Below are 19,758 nucleotides of genomic sequence, written 5' to 3' on the forward strand. Positions count from 1 at the left end.
GGAATGTGGGCGTTGTTACTGTTCCCACTTATAGATAAGGAAAGTATGGCAGAGAGGCTATGTTTCTTGCTCGAATAAAGCTGGTACCAGACAGAAACAAGGTGTGCGGCTCATCTGGAGGCTCAGTCCAGCACCTCCCTCAGTACAACCTGGGTCTGTCTACATAGATTTTACACATCTGATCCTCACCAGGACATTAGCTCCTTTACCCTGGAGAAGCAAGAAGAAAAGGTCTTAGGGTCCCTAAGAGCGAGTGGCAGAATCAGGACAGGAACTTGAGTCTCCAGCCCATGGCTCGGGGTACAGATAGGGATCCCAGATTTCTTCTTCCCCCACGTGCCCTCGCCGTGTACCCTGGGCTGGGTCTGTGCAGTTTCCCTAGCTGGCACTCACTCTTACAAGGACTGGATGGGGAGAAGGGCAAAGCAGCCACTTACTCAAGTATTATTTTTCTCCATTCTGAGGACGAAGGAAATTGAGGCCGAGAGAGGGAAGTAACTTGGCCCAAGTCACGGTGAGTATGTGACGGAACTGGAAGTAGAAGCCAAGTCTCCCCATATCTTCCCTCAATTCAGTCTGCTTTTTACTTCCATTAAAGCAAAACCCTTATCATTGCAACTGCCAGACCCATTTACTGTCCAAGCCAGAAGGAATCTCAACTCTTCTGGGCCAGCCTCTATCTGCTGCTCGAACTCCTTGCACCACTTCCTGCCAAACTTGAACATCTCCATCACGTGTTTGAGAAGCATTTTAGATTCATTTATATATTCAATGGCATGTACTGGGTGCTATTATATGCCAGGCACAAGGATCAGAAATAAAGATCTAGCTTGACAGGGCACCAAGCTATACCAACAGTAAGTTTGATGAAATATTACAAGTACTCAGGTAGCTCTCTATCAACTATGAGGCAGAATGAATGCTGTGGTCAGAAGGATGGCAGGGAACGGGTCCACTGAACCTTGAAGGGTAAAAGGATAGACTGTGGGAAGGGAAAGGTTAGGAGGAATGGCCCTCTACAGGGATACTTTGGCCTGGGTCACTGGGAGGCACACTCAAGCTACCTGGCCTGGTTGGTGCTAATATAGAGCAAGAGGATGGCCTGTCAGGGGTGTCAAGAGAGAAGTCCAGCAGGGCCTCTCACCAAGAGGGGAGGTGGGGGGCACAGGCTCCGAGATCAGGCTGCGGCCCAAACCCTTCTTGCATCCAATGACTGCAGGTATTCTTATCTCTTGCCTCACTGTAGAGTGGGGACGATAGTAGGATCTAATTCACCTGGTTGTTGGGAGCCTCACATGCATAAGATAGGAAGTGTTCACAGCAGTGCCTGGCACACAGGAAGCGCTGTGTAAGCATCGGCTATGATCGTTAAGGGTCATGTGGGCCGTGCCCAGGACTCGCTCCTGACAGCAGTGGGAGCCCAGCAAGTGTACTAAGCAGAGCGACAGAACAAACCTTGGGATGGGCACCCCGTGAGAGATCCTCGCCCTAGAGAAGCTTGAGAGCCCACAGAAGTCGCAGGATGTGAGGCGAATGTGCTGAGGGCTTGACATGAGGCAGGCAAGGGAGGTGGCCAGGAGGTGACTGACCGGCTGGGGAGGGGGCAGCATATAGGAAGAGGCCCAGATTTCTGGCTTGAATGGCTGTGAGGAAAGTTAACACCTTTTCCTGAGATGGTTTTGGGGGAAGATGATGGAATTGATTTGGGGTACTTGTTAGGAAAGTCTTCCTTGAGAATACAGAAGAGAGACTTTCCCACGAAGGAGTGTTTGCTGCTTTTAAACATGTTAATCCTCCTCCCCTCCCCACCTCCACACGTACAGCGGTCTTCACTTGGAGTTGGCAATTCAGATTTCATTAAGTGGAGAGAGCTTTGGGGGCAGATTTACAGGACCTGAGAGCCATGCTTAGCCTCTGAGCTATAAATAGTGTAGAGGGAGGAGTCATCTGAGGTATCGCTGTGGGAAAACATAGATGGGGATCCGCGGCTCCTCCCTGACACCGCCGTATGCCTGGTGCCCTACTCTCTCCAGAGGACACTCTGTTAGCAGCTCGGTGCACAGGATGGGAAGGACCCAAGACACGCCAGTCAGAATGGGTCCCGGAAAGCTACAGAGGCACTGGCTGACCTCTGGCCTCGGGGATCAATATCCCCCAAGGAAGAGCCACCCACCCTACAGGCAGGCAAAACCCACTGGAGACTACCAAGTAGGGGACCAGGAGCCAGCAGAGGCAGGCTTGAGTCAGAAAACTGGAGAGGCTGGGCCCGGTCCGCTCTCCTTGACGGCAAACACTGCTGACCACCACAGTGGCTGGGCAGGGCCTGCAGGAGGCTCTCGGGGATAAAGAAACATTCAGCTGGAAAGCATGGAAGCTTGCTTCATCGGAGCACTGACAGCGGGACGAGAACATGCTGCAAAGAAAGGACTTCTCTTTTGCAGGAGGAGGCTGGTACGCTATCAGAGGCAGATGCGTTTCTGTTATAAAAATTAGCAGATGGGCACAAACTGGCCTTCAAAGCTAGAAATACTACTTCACCAAACAACACTCAATGTTGCATGTAATCACTTAAATGACTCTGCTCTAATTCCTTTGGCGGGAAACCCCAAAGGAAGAGCTGCACAGTTCCTTGGGGTGACCCGGAGGCCCATTATTTTTATCACCTGTCAGTCCTGTCCAGGAAACTGCCACAGTCTCACTTCCCACCGGCTTTCATCACCAAACTCCTGGTCCTACCTTTGCCCACTCTGTTCCTTCTGCTTGGAATGCCCTTCCTTCCCTTCTCTGTGAGTTCCTGCTTTTCCTTCTAGGTCTAACTCCCTCTAACAGTCCCTCCAAACCTTTTGGATCTTTGTCTCTCCTATCTAAAATACTAGGTCCCCCCACCAAGAATGCCTCCTGACCTCCCCCACCATCTAGCACTTCCTTGCAAGGCTGGCTAAAGGCCCACTTCCAATGGGGATGTTTTGCTTAACTGGACTCTGTCTTCGCAAGTCACTTCCTCACGTTGTCTGGGTACAGGGTGTAGGCATTCTTGAATTTTTAGGCACGCCCTTAAGTCTTTTCTCTCCCGTAAGGTTGTTTTAAAGGCTCTGGAGTCAAGGAACTAGCCTTTCTGCTCCCTTTATGTCCCCTGGCACAGTCCTGGGACACAAAAGTTGCTCCAAAAGTGCCTGCTGTAATCTCTGGTGTGACTTGGCTGAGCCACTGCCTAGAAGGACAGTCCCTCCCAGGCTTCTGTTTTCCTGTAAGGGAACTGGGGGGTGAAGGCCTTCCAGCTCCAGCACCCTAGGGCCCGGCCAGAACCTCAGAAGCTGCTGGAGATAGGAGTCGGGCCTGGGATTTGGAGTCACAGACTCTCAGGACTGGGTGCGTCCCCAAGGGCCAGGTTATCCAACCCACAGCTGATCCTGGTGCCCCTCCCCCACCGCAGCACCCCTGACCTCCGGGTCATCTGGAACTTCTGTCCCTAGAAAAGGCCTCCAGACCATTTTGCCACTAGAAGACAAAAGCTGGGTTAGCCCTGGGATAGGCAGCCCTGGGCACAAAAGAAGCCTAATCTAAACTGGGAGGGGAAAATGTCAGGCTATGGCATGTTGGAACAGAACTCAAGGCCTTTAGTGCTGGTTTTGAAGCCAGATCACAGCTGGCCACAAGCATCTAGATTGCTGGCCTTCCTCAACAGTTCAGGGTAGCTATCACCTCTGTTATACCATAATAATGACTGATAATTATTTGTTTGTGTTTATTTTAAATAAGGGCACTTCAGATAAACCAGGATACTAGGTGCATTTTTGTCTCTTTGTTGTATGGGCTTTTCTAGACCCGCAGCTCTAGAAAAAAGTGGCATCTATGTGGCGAGCAATGAATGAATAACTTCTTATAGGTACTGTGGTAGCACTCTATCGACTGAGGCATAAGAACGATGTGGTCAGAAGGATGGCAGGGAACATGTCCTTCTAGAGCAGGAACCTGTAACTTCAACACCCAGCGCCCTACAGGACTTTGACCAACGTTTGTTGAATTGAGTAACTCAATCTAAAGTGTACGTGGTTCTCTGTGCATCGGGTCTGTGCACACACACCTACACACCCCCCTCTATTTTTCCGGGTGTTAACCTAGCCTCAGATTCATCACTAGAAATGACGTGCCTCAGATTTGAGATGTGCTTTAGTATTAGGCTATTTGCATTTTGCTGAGTGCTCGAAGCAAAAACCAAAACCATGTATAGAACAGGCTTGAATCTGATCAAAAACTCATCGAAGACCTTTTCCTTTAGAACATATAGTTATTTCATAATCCAATCCCAGAAAGAAGCTCTCATCCTTTTTCTTTCTTTCTGAACTTGTTATACTTCCTTCTCTTTGGTAATAAGAATAATGTAACTTGGTTTGTCTTCTTGCCTTGGTTCTAGAAAACTCACAGCTAAATGTAATGATCAATTATGTTAACATATTAGGCCTCCTACTTTTCTTGCTGTTTTTCCCTCTTATTTTCCTACAGCCTTAGCAGACATAGTCCATTTTGGACACAGTATCAAGTCCTTTTAGCAGCCAGCAGGAATACCCATCATAAATAACTACGCACGGAGGTTGAGAACAGACGCCTGTAAGTCAGTCAATGACTGATCTCACTTTTCATTAACTGGCTTGTATACCTATTGGGCAGATGCTCATAAAAATGTGACATTTTCTTTTGTTTCCTTTTTGGAAAAAAAATAATAACTATGCCTTTAACTGAGAAGAAATGAATGTAACCTGTTTAACTTACATTTTCAACTTTTACCTTAAAAGTGCTACGAGGTTTCCCAGGCATGGGGCTTAGGTAGTGGTGCTAGTTGGTGGCTTTGGGGGCAGGGACTAGAGCCAGACCCGATGGTCCTGAGAGGACTCTGAGCTCAGAGGAGCGTATTCAAAGAGGAAAAGACTCACGGTGAGCCTGTGGCCCGCCACATGTCCTCTCACTCAGCCAAACAAGGAGCCCAGGGTGCGCTTGGGCTCCAGCCCCGCGCTGTGCTGAGCCCCCGGGGAGGGGAGGAGTGCTCAGCCTCAGCTCCTGCAGATGAGGCACCCACAGTCTAGGGGAGGCAGCAGGCCGGGCGCCAATACAGAAAACTAGGAAATGTAACCAAGGTGGTAGTCAGGAGTGAGGCTCAAGAAGAGGGCTCCCTTGGAGAAGGTATCAGTGGAACATTCCTTGCCATATCCGCACACCACCCCCACAACCTCCAGGACAGGTGGGAAAGCCACGGGCAGGTTTTTGGGTAGCATATTTCCACTTACCAAGGTCGTTGTTGTTCATCATTGCGTTGGACGCCCGCAGCCGGGGCCCCTGCTGGGTAAAGTGGTAGCCGAATTTGAGAAGCGTTGCGTTTTTTTCCAACATGTTTACTATCTCCATTTCCACTTTGTTGCCCAGAGGCTGGCTCTTTGGTCAAGAAAAGAACAGGAGTCACTACTCATCCCATTTGTGCAGGAATCTTTTCTACTAGCAGAAACCCTGCGTGGTGGGCAGGGATTTTAACCACTCCCCAACTCCACCCCCAAGAACAGGGAATTGGAAGTTTGGAGAAGGTGAAGGGTCACACACCAGGAGCGAATGAACTGGGATTCAAACCCAGGCCTGCTGGATGCCAAGAACAGATCTTTTCGTTGCCCCACAGCATCCTTTCTACAGAACTCGAGCAGGAAGGATCTTCAACGAGTCTCAAGGAGATTAAAAATTCCACTGCCCTGGCTATACCCCATATTAATTAAATCCAATGCTCCAGGAATGAGACTCAGGTGTCTGTGGCTTTTAAAACTCCCAGGTGATGTCAATATATAGCCAGGTTTGGTAACCAGTTACTTAGACGAATCCTTTCAATTTCCAAATGAAGGAAATGGAGAGACCCAGAGAGGGGAAAGGATTTGCCTAAGGTCACACAGTAAGTTGGGAATGCCCAGAGTTCATTTTTCTGAAGCCTCCTTCTGATCATGTTAGTTCAAGATCTACCCCAAGATCTCTAGTGACAAAGATTGAAAGAAAACAAAAGAAAAGGACAAACCTTACAATATACAATCTTGGGAAGGATATAATGAGGATGTTCAGCCTTGCTTATAATAGTGGGGGAAAAGGGAAGCAACTTAGACATTCATGGAGAGAGAGTTGTTCAAATAAATGATAATTGAGTTTTACAAGAGAACATGACAGATATCAGATGATAATGCAAATCTTTGGTCACAGGCCTGGGAAGATGACCATGAAACAATATGGAGAAAAAAAGCCCAGTTGCAAAACAGGTCATATTCAAGTAAAGTTACATGGATTTTCCATACACATATATATGCCTAGAAAGAGCCAGCCAGTGTACTGGTGGTGGTGGGATTTGGGAGAGATTTTATTTTCTTCTTTGTATCTTATTGTTTGAGTTTTCTGTTACTATGTATAATAACACATACAAAATAAACATAATCTTGGGGCACCTGAATGGCTCAGTCGGTTGAGCATCTGACTTCAGCTCAGGTCACGATCTCACAATTTGTGGGTTTGAGCCCTTGCACTGACAGTGAGGAGCCTGCTTCAAAGTCTCTGTGTCCCTCTCTCTCTGCGCCTTCCCTGCTCGTGCACACTCTCTCTGTGTCTCAAAAATAAACATTAAAAAACATTCAAAATAAACACAATCTTTTAAAAAGTTTTTATTTATTTCTGAGAGAAAGAGAGGGGGTGGGGAGAGAGGGGGTGGGGAGGGGGGGGAGAGAGAGAGAGAGAGAGAGCTCGTGTCCAAGTGGGGGAGGGGCAGAGAGAGCAAATCCCAAGCAGGCTCTGCACTGTCAGTGTAGAGCTCGATCCCACGATCTGACTGAGGTCAGATCATGACCTGGTTCAACATCAAGAGTCAGATGCTTAACCGACTGAACCACCCAAGCACCCCTCAAAATAAACATAATCTTAAAGAGATCTGAAAAGACATGGAGAGCAAACTAAACATCACATCAAGGTTTAAAGACTTTCCCCCTCAGGGCAGGAACAAGACAAGAATGTTCACTTTCACTAATACTGTCCTGGGGGTCCTAGCCGAGACAATGAGACCCCCTTCACCCATCTCACCCCCCACCGCACCCCTCACCTCTGGCAACACCCATTTGTTCTCTGTATCTATGACCTTGGTTGTTTTCTGGTTTTGTTTTTGCTTAGATTCCACATATAAGTGAGATCCTAGGTATCTGTCCTCAGTCTGACTTACTTCACTCAGCATGATGCCCTCAAGCTTCATCCATGCATTGCACATGGCAAGATTTCCTTCTTTTTTAGGGCCGAGTAATATTCCATTGCATATATATATACCACATCTTCCATTCACTCATTGGTGGGCACTTAAGTTGTTTCGGTATCTGGGCTACTGTAGATAATGCTGCAGTGGACATGAGGGTGCATATATCTTTCTGAATTAGTGTTTCTGTTTTATTCAGATAAACACCCAGGAGTGGGATTGCTGGATCTTATAGCAGATGGACAGATTGGTTTAATTAACATTTTGAGGAACCTCCATACTGTTTTCCACAGTGGCTGCACTGATTCACATTCCCACCAGTAGAGCACAAGGGTTTCCTTTTCTCCATATCCTTACCGACACTTGTTATTTCTTGTCCTTTTTAGTTTAGGTATCCTAACAGGTGTGAGGTGATAGCTTATTGTGGTTTTGATTTGCATTTCCCTGATGATCAGTGGTGTCGAGCATCTTTGGCCATCTGTATGTTTTCTTTGGAAAAATGTCTATTCAGATCTTCTGTCCATTTTTTGATCGAATTTTGAAATCTGAATAATTAAATAAAATTTAAAATTCAGTTCCTTAGTTGCACTGGCAATTAGGTCAGTGCAGATACAGAACATTTCCATCATCACAGAAGATTCTTTTCAATGGTGCTCCCCTAGACTGTGAGCCCTTGGATAGCACATAATACCCAGCATCTCCAGGTCAAGGTCAAGGAATTGGACTGAATGGAGGAAATAGGAACACGGTTGATGCACAACACAGGAGGGTTGAGAGGACACATTAGCCCACCATCCAAAGGGACAAGCATGTACCACAGTTGAGACTCTTGCTGGAGGACTCCTCCCAGGTACTCTGACTTCACGAGAGCCTGTCTGAGTTCACACAGGGCCGGCAACGCCAAGCTGGGCAGGTAGAGTGACATTGGCGAAGTTCCATCACCCATCTGTCACGGCTCCTGAAAGGGCTGAGAAGAGCTCAGGCCTGTCCTCAGAGGACTCAGCACAGCCCAGGGCTCTGGTCCGCTTGGCCTCGCCGGTAGTACAGGGACCATATAAGGGCCCGAGAAGGAACTGGAAGGTCCTCCGCCCACCCCACTTAGCAGGAAGCCTGGCCTCTCCTTGAGGTCACTTTCCGGGAAAGCTCTATTAGGACTTAGGATGCGCTGGTCTCAGGAAGCACTGATCTCCCCCGAGTGGAGGGGCTTCCAGCATCTTCAAGGGCTGCTTCCGCAGAGCTGACACTCCATGCCGCTCGGTCCAAAGCACCAAGCACCCAGTGCAAACTGCCCCCTTTCAACCTCCCTAACCACTGGGGAGGCAGGGCAGGCAGGGACTGGCCCTTCTGTCTTAGAGATGAGTCAACTGAACTCATGTGTAGATGGAAGCTGGACTGTGCTCCCTCTGTTTAATGCCAGAGCCAGGGCTTGACCTTGACCTGACACTGGAAGGACTTCAGAGGATCCTCTAGGCCCACATTCTCAAACTAGGGTCCAATATCCCTGGGATACATGCAGAGGTTTCTGGGTATATTCAAGAAAATACAGGATTCTACTAGATAATCATGGCCAGCCTTCCCAGAGTGTCAATCTTTGACCAAAACTATTATTTTTACATTAAAGAGTAAAATAGAAAATGTGCACACATCTTAAGAAGCGTCACACTTGCTTTATCTCAGGCTGTCCCTCTTCAGCGACTCTGAGACTAGAAGGCCTCAATCATTTCAGATGAGAGAAGAGGCCATGGGGACACTGCCAGGACTAAAACTCTGATCTCTTATTTTTCAAATATTTGTTACTGAGTGATCGTTGTGTGTGAGGCAATGCCATAAGCACTTTTGATAAGCTAACTCATTTTCTCCTCCCCATACATCTATGGAGCATGTACGATTAATTTCATCCTGTAGGTGAGGTACATGAAGAACAGAGTATTAATAAATTTCCCCCAAATCACAGAGCCAGTTGGTGACAGAACCTGGATTTGAACACAGGAGTTTCACTCCAGAGTTTGCTGGTTCCCACCTCACTTGGGTGTAGGGCTGATGACGGGGGCTACAGGCAGATGGGGTTTGGCTCAGAGTGCGGGATTGTGATCTAACCAGTAACAGTGTCTGCACATGGAAGGAACTGTCTGGTAAGGCCATAGACTGCCCGTCCCTGGAGGTGTATGGACAGAGGGCAGGGTGGTGCCTTGGGAGAGTCTCCTAGACGTCATTAGGAGTGGGGAAGGCCTAGGTTCTGTGACCTTTAAGGCCCCTGGGACCTGCATTCTCTGCATCCATGAATGGCTTGCTTGGAGGGCATTAAAAAATTAGGCCACCTGGACAGTGGGTGAGGGGCAGCTAGGAGCCCCTGGACAGCAGAACCCAAGGGCAGCTCATGCCAGGACTGGCCACAGCAGACTCTGGCAGCACAGCCAGGGAGAGAAGGGTGGGGAAGAACTCTTGCCACCCCCACCTTCAGATGTGCTTAAGAATTAAACCAATCACTTGGGAATAAATATAATCTCATTATTAAACATTCAGATGATACTAGGACAGATTGAGTAAAGTCAGAGAGTTTCCCTCACCTCCCTTATCCGAATCCTACCCCCTTTCTACAGAGTAAGCACCATGGCCAACGGGGTGTGTTGCCTTGGATTGTGTCTATGAAGTATATAATAAAAGCACACGGAGTTTTAAATGTTTTTCTTAAATGGAGTCGTATCATCTGCATTGTTGTGCAACGTGCGTTCTTCATGTAACATTTTCTGGAGATATTTCCAAGTCAGTACATTCAGAGCTTCTTCATCCCTTTGAACTGCTTCAGGGGATGCCCGGATACAGCCGGATATTTAGTTCCGTTTCCGCTTTCGTTACACGCCAGGCGGCAGTGGCTTTGCGGGGGCGGGAGCCAGTCTTTCGGCTGGACGTGGGGCTGTGGCATGGCTAATGGCTGGGTTCAAAGACAGGCGTATTTGGGGTTAAAACTGTGACTGCTCTGCCAAGAGGGTACAGATGCTGACGGGCCCTTCGGCAGTGACAACGGCTCCCGTTTCCTCACACCTTTCCTGTGGCTGAGTATTATCAGTCTGATGAGAAGATGACCAGATTCGCTGGCTTAAGAACCACCAACCAATGCCTGAGGTGGAATTCAGCTGTGGCCTAGAGTGGCTGGCTCTGAGACCCCCATTGTGGCCAGAGGCACCACGGGCATCAAGAAGCTCACTCTGTACATCTGGTGGGGCCAATCATGGCCTTTTCTTTGTGATACAGAAGATGTGGGCAACTGGGAATACTTGAGAAAACAATAGAAAGAAGCCCTGGGAATTATCTAGTCCGAGTTGAGTCACAAATGCCGGCTGACATTAAAATTCCTTCAAAATCGCAGCTGCCAAGTTCGGTTCTCCCTACATGCTCCTGGGGATGGGAGCACATCACCTGTGAGGCACCCTGCTCCATCCCTGGGCACCTCTGCTGGTTAGAAAGGTCTTTCTGGCCAAACTGCAGCAAAGGAAAAGAGCCCAGCTGATTCTCATTTTGGTGATTTTAAAGTATATCTGCCAATTCTTTGATCCTCCTCCCTTCCAAAGGCGGAGCCTAATTCCCCACCCCTTGAGGGTGGTTGTGCTTAGTAACTCACTTCTCACAGATAGACCATGGCAGAAGTGACTGTGTAACTTCCAAGGTTGGCTCATAAAAGGCATTTGTGGCTTTCTTCTTTCTCCGCGTTGGATCGTTCGCTCTGGGAGAAGTTGGCTGCCATCTAGTGAGGACATTCAAGCAGACACTCAAGCCTGGTGAAAAGGTCCACAAGGCAAGGAACTAAGGCTTCCTGCCAACAGCCATGGAGGAAGCCATCTTGGAAGCAATTTCTCCAGCCCCGGTCAGGCCTTCGGACTGCACTCTACTGCAATCTCGTCAGAGATCTTGGGCTAGAACCATGCGACCAAACTGCTCCTGGATTCCTGGCTCTCAGAAACTGTGAGCTCATACATGTTCATTGTTATTTTAAGCTGCTAAGTTTTGAGGGGTAATCTGTTACACAGCTATAGATAACTGATACACTCACAGGCAATGCTGAGCAATAAAAGCCAGACACAAAACAGCACATACATGGGATTCCATTTACGTGACATTTAAGAGCAGGCAAAACTTATCTATGGTGATAGAAATCATGACATGATTGCATTTGGAGAGTATTAATTGAGGGGGGAGCATATGAGGTGCTGGAAATGTTCTGTGCCTTGATCTTGGTGCTGATTACCCAGGTCTGTGTATTATACAATATATTATTATATAATAATATAATAATTATACAGGTATATAAATCCATATATATATATATATATATAAATATATAAATATAAATATATATCCATTGAGCTGTCCACTTAGGGTATATTTGTTACTATATGTAAGTTACACTTTCATAAAAAGTAAACATAAGTAGGAAAGAAAATAAGGGAGGAGAGGAAGGAGACAAAAAGTTGTTTCCTGCAGGAGCACCTGGGTGGCTCAGTCAGTTAAGCGTCCGACTTCAGCTCAGGTCATGGTCTCACGGTTTGTGGGTTTGAGCCCCGCATCGGGCTCTGTGCTGGCAGCTCATAAACCTGGAGCCTGCTTCGGATTCTGTGTCTCCCTCTCTTCTGTGTCTCCCTCTTTCTCTGCCCCTCCCCTGCTTATGCTCGCTCTCTCTCTCATTCTCTCTCTCTCAAAAATCAACAAAATTTTTTTAAAAAGTTGTGTCCTGCACAGGATACAGCTAGAATCTCTCAGAGGTCAATGCCCCCCAGCCTACTCTTCCACCACCAACTGACCTAATTAACAATAGAAATATCACCACCTCTCCTTTATTGAGAGAAGACACATTCCAGGTCCATTTTAGAGGTGAGGAAACTGAGGCATTGGTACATTAACTGACTCCTCCCCACCATTACACAGCAAGAATGTGACAGAGCTGAGGTTTAGCTTGGATTTGATCCTTGTTTGACTTCAAGTGTCAGAGACTTGAAGACAGATAACCCCTGGGTCAGTCTGTCTCCTGTCTGGAAAGCTCTTGGCTTTTCAGAACAGAGTGTAGCCTCCACTGGGGGCTGGACATGGTGCAATATGGTTATGGTCACAAATCTTTATTCTGACTCATGCTGATCTGCGTAGGAAAGTGATTTTCTCGACATCATATTGTTTTTCCCTCATTTCCACTGACTCTATCTCATTTCTCCCTGAGGAGCAAGGTCAGTAAAAGGCCATAATTGGCATTTCGAGGAAGTGATGGTGACACATGCCTGTTCTCCCACAGAGGCTGGATATTTCCAGGCTGAATTACTTTAGTACACACAGACACAAAAATCGTGCACAAGCCAGGAGCTGCTGCCTAGAAGCTGAATGTATAAGGAACAAAAGAGAGAACATGACTGGTCAAGAGGTCTTGCTCACGTGGTTTCAAGAGTGTGTTTTCCTTTTTTTTTGCAGACAAAAGTCATATTCATCCTATCCTCATTTATTTTTTTTTTAAATTTTAATGTGTATTTTTTGAGAGAGAGAGAGAGAGATAGAGCACAAGCAGGGAAGGGGCAAGAGAGAGAGGGAGACACAGAACCCGAAGCAGGCTCCAGGCCCTGAGCTGTCAGCACAGAGCCCGACGTGGGGCTCGAACCCACAGGCTGTGAGATCATGACCTGAGCCAAAGTCTGGCGCTTAACCGACTGAGCCACCCAGGCACCCCCTATTCATCCTCATTTAAAAGAAAAATTTAGCCAGCTGCCATGAGTGTGTAATCTAAAGGGGGTGTCACCATGTGTGAAAACCTTCAGGATCTTAGTCCAGTGTGGCTTTTGTTTTCTTCCTTCCTTCCTTGCCTTTTTTTTTTTTTTTTTAATTTATTTTTGAGAGAGAGACAGAGCATGAGCAGGGGAGGGACACAGAGAGACAGAAATACAGAATCTGAAGCAGGCTCCAGGCTCCGAGCTGTCAGCACAGGGCCCGATGCGGGGCTGAACTCGTGAACAGTGAGACCATGACCTGAGCATGACACTTAACCGACTGAGCCACCCAGGTGCCCCTTGTTTTCTTTCTAAATTTATTTGCGCTAGGAAGCTAATCCAATCTGGGTAAACAAGAAAATGCAATCTATTCCTTCAGCCTCATTTCAAAATATGAAGCATATCCTCACTGTCAAATATTGGAATGAAATGTGAGAAATCCAGCCAACACCCCCCAGACATTGCACATACATTTATTTGGTGAGGGGTCATGTTTCAAGGGGAGACCTTGTCTGTTCTGAGGGGCAGGGAGTACCCTGTGCCCTGGGGTCCTAGGGAAGGGCCTACTGGGGGCGGCTTTGATGGGAGTAAGGAGGGCAAAACAAGAGGGACAGAGAATCACCATTTGGATTTGGCCAACTTGGGATGGAGATGGCTGGCAGGCACCCCATATGTGGCCCCTGCTCCTGGGGGCTGAGGGTCTCTCCCGTCCACCCATAAATGCAGCCCGTCTGGAAGGTGGGATACCTCAGTTCTGGCCCAGGTCTGACACTAACTTGATCCGTGACCTCAGCACGTCCCATCCCTTCTTTGATCCTCAATTTCTCCACCTGCAAAAGGAGGGCTGGGCTAGATGTTTCCTCAATGCCCTCATCTCTGGGTCAGGACCTCTCTGCCCCCTCCCACCCTCACTGCCGGCTCAGGGCCACTTCAGATGGCAGCACAACATTGCTCGGAGATAAAGAGAGATGGCTAGGTAAACAAACAGCCCCAGGATCCCAGTTCCCAGATTTGGGTCCTGAGCGAGCCAGCAAGGCTCTTGTCACCAGGGTAGAACTCCACAAGTCCCTTTCTCCTTTCTTTGGCCGTATAAGGAAGAAGGAGGACAGAGGCTCACTAACACAGGTTACAGGCACAAGAACTGAAGGGAAAGCTGTGGCCTCTGAGGACCGTGGTGACTAACCAAGAATGAGGAATAAATCAAATGCCACTCATCACCTCCTCTTTGGCACATGCCGCAGGGCCCAGAGCTGGGGCACCGTGGAGAGTTGCACTGTGAGAGGCACGGGTGGCCTTCCCCAGACTGCAGCCCTGCGGGAAGACCACCCCACAGACTCCCCTCATCTGGGCAGTCATAGCACCCCCCGTCCCCCCCCCCCCCGCCACTGGTCTCCCAGGTGCTGATGCCTGCCCTCAATTCTCTCCTACCCAGGTAGGAGCCATCTTCCCGGAACATGGCACGGACTGGTGCAGATCACAGCCCACAGCCCACTTTCACTCAACCTCCCCAGTCAGAGCCCTTTGGATGTCCAAATCCCTCTCTGGCTTCCTCCAGGGGCACCATTAGTCTTGTTTGGATGGGCTCCACGGCTTTTCCCCTCTTGTTCTTTTTGTTCATGAGGTTCACTGCACCTGAGATGTCACGGCCTCCACCTCACACTCTGAGATGCTATCCCCCCTATGAGTTTGTCTCAAACTCCATCTCCCCCGGCAAGCCCTCCGTGATGCCCGCTCCTGACTGAGACTGCTTCCCCAAAGGCCTGCCGTCTGTGGCTGGCCAAATTTCTGTACTTGTCTGCCTTCCTGTCCAGCGTGGACTCACCGGAGGGCACAGCCGGAGCCTCGTTCACACACAGAGCCCACGGTGCAGCCCTGGGGTTCAGCCAGCAGTCATCAAACGCTGAGATGAACCAGAAAAGAGGCTCCCACGATGGCGGGGGGAGGTGGTGACCAGCGCTCTAGCCTCACACCAAGGGAAAGGGACTGCTGAGGAAAGCCAAATAAGGCCCACACAAACCAAGGAAGAGTCGGGAGCCCCAGAGGCACACTTCTCGGACTGTGGAGTCACATCAGCCTGGGCTTAATCTTGCCTCTGTCACTTCCCATGTGCCTGTGGGCAGGTTACAGAACCTGCCTGGGCCTTTAGTTTCCTCACCTACAAGACAGGGGTGGGTCATAATACCCACTCACAAAAAGTCTTTGGGAGCATTAAATGAGATAATGGATGCATGGTACCTACTCAGTAAATCAACTCTTAGAATTGTGTGTGAATTCTCTAGGTCACCTTCAGAGTAATTATGAAAGTTAACAACTTCATAGATGATATCTGCCATCGCCTTAGAAGTAGAGATTCTTATTATCCCCATTTTACATGTGAGGAAACTGAGGCTCAGGGAGGTGAATGTTCTCACCCCGGAGTGTTCAGGGAAGGGGAGGGTGATAGTCCTGGCTCTGTCTCTGTGCTCAGCAGCGGTGGACAACAGAGGGAAGGTAGGCAGCTCACTCTCTGTCAGCTGTCAGCACAATGACCTGAGGCCAGTGCTCTGGGTCACTTTTGGCCAACATTCTGCCCTAGGAGTCAGGTTTCAGCTGACACTGGGTAGACCCTGACTCCCTGCCCAGCCAGGCCTGGAGTCACATGAGCAGCCAATCCCAAGCCTTGGCCCAGGGCTGCTGCTAAGCCTGCTGCATGCCTTCGTTCCAGTTGATCTGCCCCTCCTGCCTGCAATAAAGCAGGATCAGCAATGGCAGGAAGAGTGGGAGTGGGGAGGGGCTGGGAACGGGCGACGCAGCAGCAGGCCCCTGGCACGCGAGAGATGCAGGAGTCCAACGCAGCAAATTCACATGACAGGGCTGCCGAAGGCTTGTGTGGCTTCTTTATAGGAATTTTAAAAAAGGGCCTTCTCTGGGCGAACAAGTCCCATGCCAAGGCTTGGAGAGCAGGGTATAGGTTAGATTTTTCCCCCTGCCCCCTGTGCAGTGAACAACATACACAACCACCCAGGGCAGGCCTGCTTACCAAGTGTCACTGAGGAGTCAAGTTCTGAGCTGGGTACTGGAATAAAGAGATGGCTCAGATACAGCACCAGCTTCTGGGAAGCTCATGGGAAGCCGAGGTGCTGGGAGAACACAGGGAGGGGACAGCTAACTCTCTCTGAGGAGAGGGTTAGAGGCCCTACGGCAGGCTAATGGGAGAAAGTAGTGATATGCAGGCTCTCAAAAAAAAAAAAAAGTTGGATTTGTGGTGTTTGCCAATTTCCATAGTATAAATGCTTCCACCAGAGGTGACTTCAGGGTACCAGCGTGCCGTCACTGAAGTGGAATTGAGGACAGAAGCCTACAACCAGCTCTGGCATGCTGGCTCTGGAACACCACTGGGAAGAGAGGCTTCCACTGCATCCAGAAGGAAGAGGAGGGATTCTCCAGGCAGAGAAGGGGTAGGGGCAAGGGAGGATGTTCCAGAAGGAGAGACGACGACAGCAAAGACATGGAGGTGCACAAGTAAGTAGTGAGCAAAGGTGAATCAAGGGGTTATGGTTGGGAAGGGCCGTCAAGGCCTTCTGGAGCCTCGTAACGCTTTAGTTCTTGACTCCCAGAGGGGTCACATGCCTGCCATGATTCATTAAGCTGCACATTGAAGTTCTGTGCGCTTTACCACGTGTGTGTGGTATTTCACAATAAGGATGAAAAGCACAGATAGTCTCATTCAGGAATAACCGCTGTTTACAATTCTATTTCCTTCCCATCTTTGTCCTGTGCACGTATTTATACGACCATTCAGCAAACATTTTCAGGTAGGAAGACAAAAGTTCCCTATTCATAGACCATAAAGAAGAAAGCATTTTGACAATGAAAGCCACATGGTGTAATGGAAAGAGTGTGGGCTTTGGAGTCAGAGAGACCTGAATTCGAATCCTGCTTCCCAAAGGGCTAAGTGGGTGGTCCTGAGAAAGTCGCTTGTCTTAGCCTGTCCGAGCTGCTTCTCTTCTGCAGGTCGAGTCAGGTAACACCCACATCCTTCAGGGTTGTTGGGAAGGTCAGAGATGATATGCAGTTAGATGCACCGCACAGAGCCCAGCCCACAACAGACCCTCAACACATGCAATATACAGGATATTGTAATTGGCATCATCTTAGAAAGTCAGAACTGAAAGGATTGCCAGATAATAAATGACTGACCCACAGAAGTTTCAGAGAAATGGTAACCCTATAAGGATAAAGTCAAATTAGTGTTTGCCCAGAGAATAAACTCAGTGGTAAGGAGACTCAAGAGCCCATTGAGTGGGGCAAGGGGTGTTTGAAGAAAATAGGGATATTTAGCCTAATGAGGAAGACTCCAATGGTTATCAGATCTGTGCCCCAGATATGCCCCATGTGCAGCAGAGAACAGAATTAAGTGCAATATACAGGACTTATAGGAAGCTGATTTCTATTGGATATGAGGTGGGATATTCTCACCAAGAGCTGAAGGGGTGATGTTGGGAAGGAGTGAGCTCCCATAACTAGGGGGTATACAAGTAGAAGCCAACAGAGCACTTGATGGGCATGATGAAGAAGGAAGATGAGCACAGTGGAGGGTGTGGACCATGACCTTTGAGGTGCCGTAAGGCTGGGCTCTGGATCTGCTCTGTCCAGCAGCATCTACCATCCAGCAAGTGAGGAACTGTAAGCACCCTGTAGTGAAGGACACAAAGAGACGCTTGTCTCTCTTACCTGGTTATCGATTTTCAGTTCCACTAGAGAAGTGTTGTATGGGAGAGCTTCCACCAGGCGGAGGATCCCGGCTCCGGAAATGAAGTTGGATTCCACGTTCAGCGTCTTCAACACCTTGTTCACCTTGAGCATCTCAGCAAGGGCCTTGAAGCGCAGAAGAAAAGCGAGGGTACCTGTGAGTCACCCTGAGCAAGGCTGGAGCCCCTCTTGGATAGAACCTAAAATACTGAGAGGTCCTTGCTGGGAGCGAGAGTTCCTTGCACACTCATGCTGTTCGAGCCAGCGACCAGGCAAGATGATCTGTACAGCCTCCTTCACGAAGTACAACTCTGTGGCCCTCCTCCCCTCCAATGCGCCATGGCTCCCGAACCCTAACTGGAGAATTCCACACTCTCTATTACCTACATCCAGCCTCTATTACCTGATTCTTCTCCCTTGCTCGGCTTCAAGGCTCACTGATCCCTTACAGAGGGGCTGCTCTCAGCTCCCCATGCATGCCTGGTGCTCTCCCACAATTTGCTTTTGCCACCTGGGATGCCCCTTCCTTTCTGCTTCACTTGTCCAAACCCTGCTCGTCCTTCAAGGCCATTCTCAATTCCTCTTTCTCCAGGAGACTTTATACTGATGGCCGCAGTTAGCTGTGGCCTGCCCTCTTGAACTTTGCAGCATTTACTCATACCCTCCCTCATGAAACTTGTATTCTTCTGTTCAGAGTTGTTTTTAGTTCTGGACTCACAGAGGGGTCACATGCCTGCCATGATTCATTAAACTGCTTGTTGAAGTTCTGTGCACTTTTCCATGTACGTGTGATATTTTACAATAAGGATGAAAAGTACAGATAGTCTCATTCAGGAATAACCACTGTTTACAATTCTGTTATATTTCCTTCCCATCTTTGTCCTGTGCACATATTTATATGACCATTCAGCAAACATTTTCAGGTAGGAAGACAAAAGTTTCCTATTCATAGACCATAAAGAAGAAAACATTTTGACAATGAAAGCCACATGGTGTCATGGAAAAAGAGTGTGGGCTTTGGAGTCAGAGAGACCTGAATTCGAATCCTGCTTCCCAAAGGGCTAAGTGGGTGGCCCTGAGAAAGTTGCTTGTCTTAGCCTGTCCGAGCTGCCATTAGACTATATACTCTTAGGGGGATGAAAATGTACTTTATTTATCCCATGGTGGCCACATTCTCAGCACACAGTAGCTTCTTAGTCACTGTTCACTGAGTGACTGACTGGTGGAGTCCCAACCTCCCTATGTACCCTCTACTTGTTGCTTATATTTCCCTGTTGGGATCCCATGGAGTCATTGTCCTCTTCATCTGAGCAGCAGAGAGCAGAGAAGGAAGCCTGGGAAACCACCCCACTGGGCAAGTGACCAGAGCAAATGGGAGGGGAGGAGCTCAGGTGGCCCCCAGCACGTTTCAGAGGAATTCAGCCAGAGGGTGTAGATGACAATCAGAGCCTCTGAAGGAAATGAGGTAATTAGCAGTTGGTGGAAACGATGTGTCATGGAGGAAAGGAGACACCAGCAGCTGATAGCCCAGGGTGTATGATCAGTGGGCCCCGGTTGTCTGAAATGACTCTCTGAGCCAGGAATGCCCTTCCCACCATCCATGCTTGCTGAAACCCTATACAAGCTCAGCTCCCAGAAAGCCTTCCTTGTTGATATCATCCTTCCCGCCTCCCCCCGCTTCCATGTGCCTCCCAGATGGCCTGTCAGCTTTCCTTATGATCCCAAGGAGGTTGGACCCTCCCACGGAGAGGGTCTCAGGCTGTGTTCTCTCCACAGCATCCCTCCCGCTCTCCAGAAAAGGCCTGTCTAGGCCTGATAATCAAAATATTTAACAACTGGTAGGCAAGTGCACCAGGCCAATCCAAGTGGACATGCCGGTGGCTAAGCAGGTCCTGGAGGCCCTGTCATGCCAGGTGTCAACTCTTCTTTTCTGTATCATGGCAGAGGAATGAAGGTGCAGGGAAAAGAGCTGGGGCAGGGAGTGGGGGCACTTACAGAGCTTTTCACTCATGTGTGGAATTTAAGAAACAAAGA

At 48.7% G+C, this 19,758-nt stretch overlaps 1 protein-coding gene across 2 annotated transcripts in view; it reads right to left on the reverse strand.

Annotated features, from left to right (window-relative positions):
* Positions 1-19,758, reverse strand: part of TMOD1 (tropomodulin 1) — an 86,583-nt gene that overhangs the window by 2,878 nt on the left and 63,947 nt on the right. For both annotated transcript variants that reach the window (XM_027039498.2, XM_027039499.2), the window contains exons 8-9: positions 17,707-17,850; positions 5,283-5,427 (exon numbers count right to left, since the gene is read on the reverse strand). In XM_027039498.2, the coding sequence (XP_026895299.1) occupies positions 5,283-5,427; positions 17,707-17,850 (289 nt within the window). The remainder of the gene's footprint in view (positions 1-5,282; positions 5,428-17,706; positions 17,851-19,758) is intronic.

Source organism: Acinonyx jubatus, chromosome D4 (assembly GCF_027475565.1).
Source record: "Acinonyx jubatus isolate Ajub_Pintada_27869175 chromosome D4, VMU_Ajub_asm_v1.0, whole genome shotgun sequence".
Taxonomy (NCBI): Eukaryota; Metazoa; Chordata; class Mammalia; order Carnivora; family Felidae; genus Acinonyx; species Acinonyx jubatus.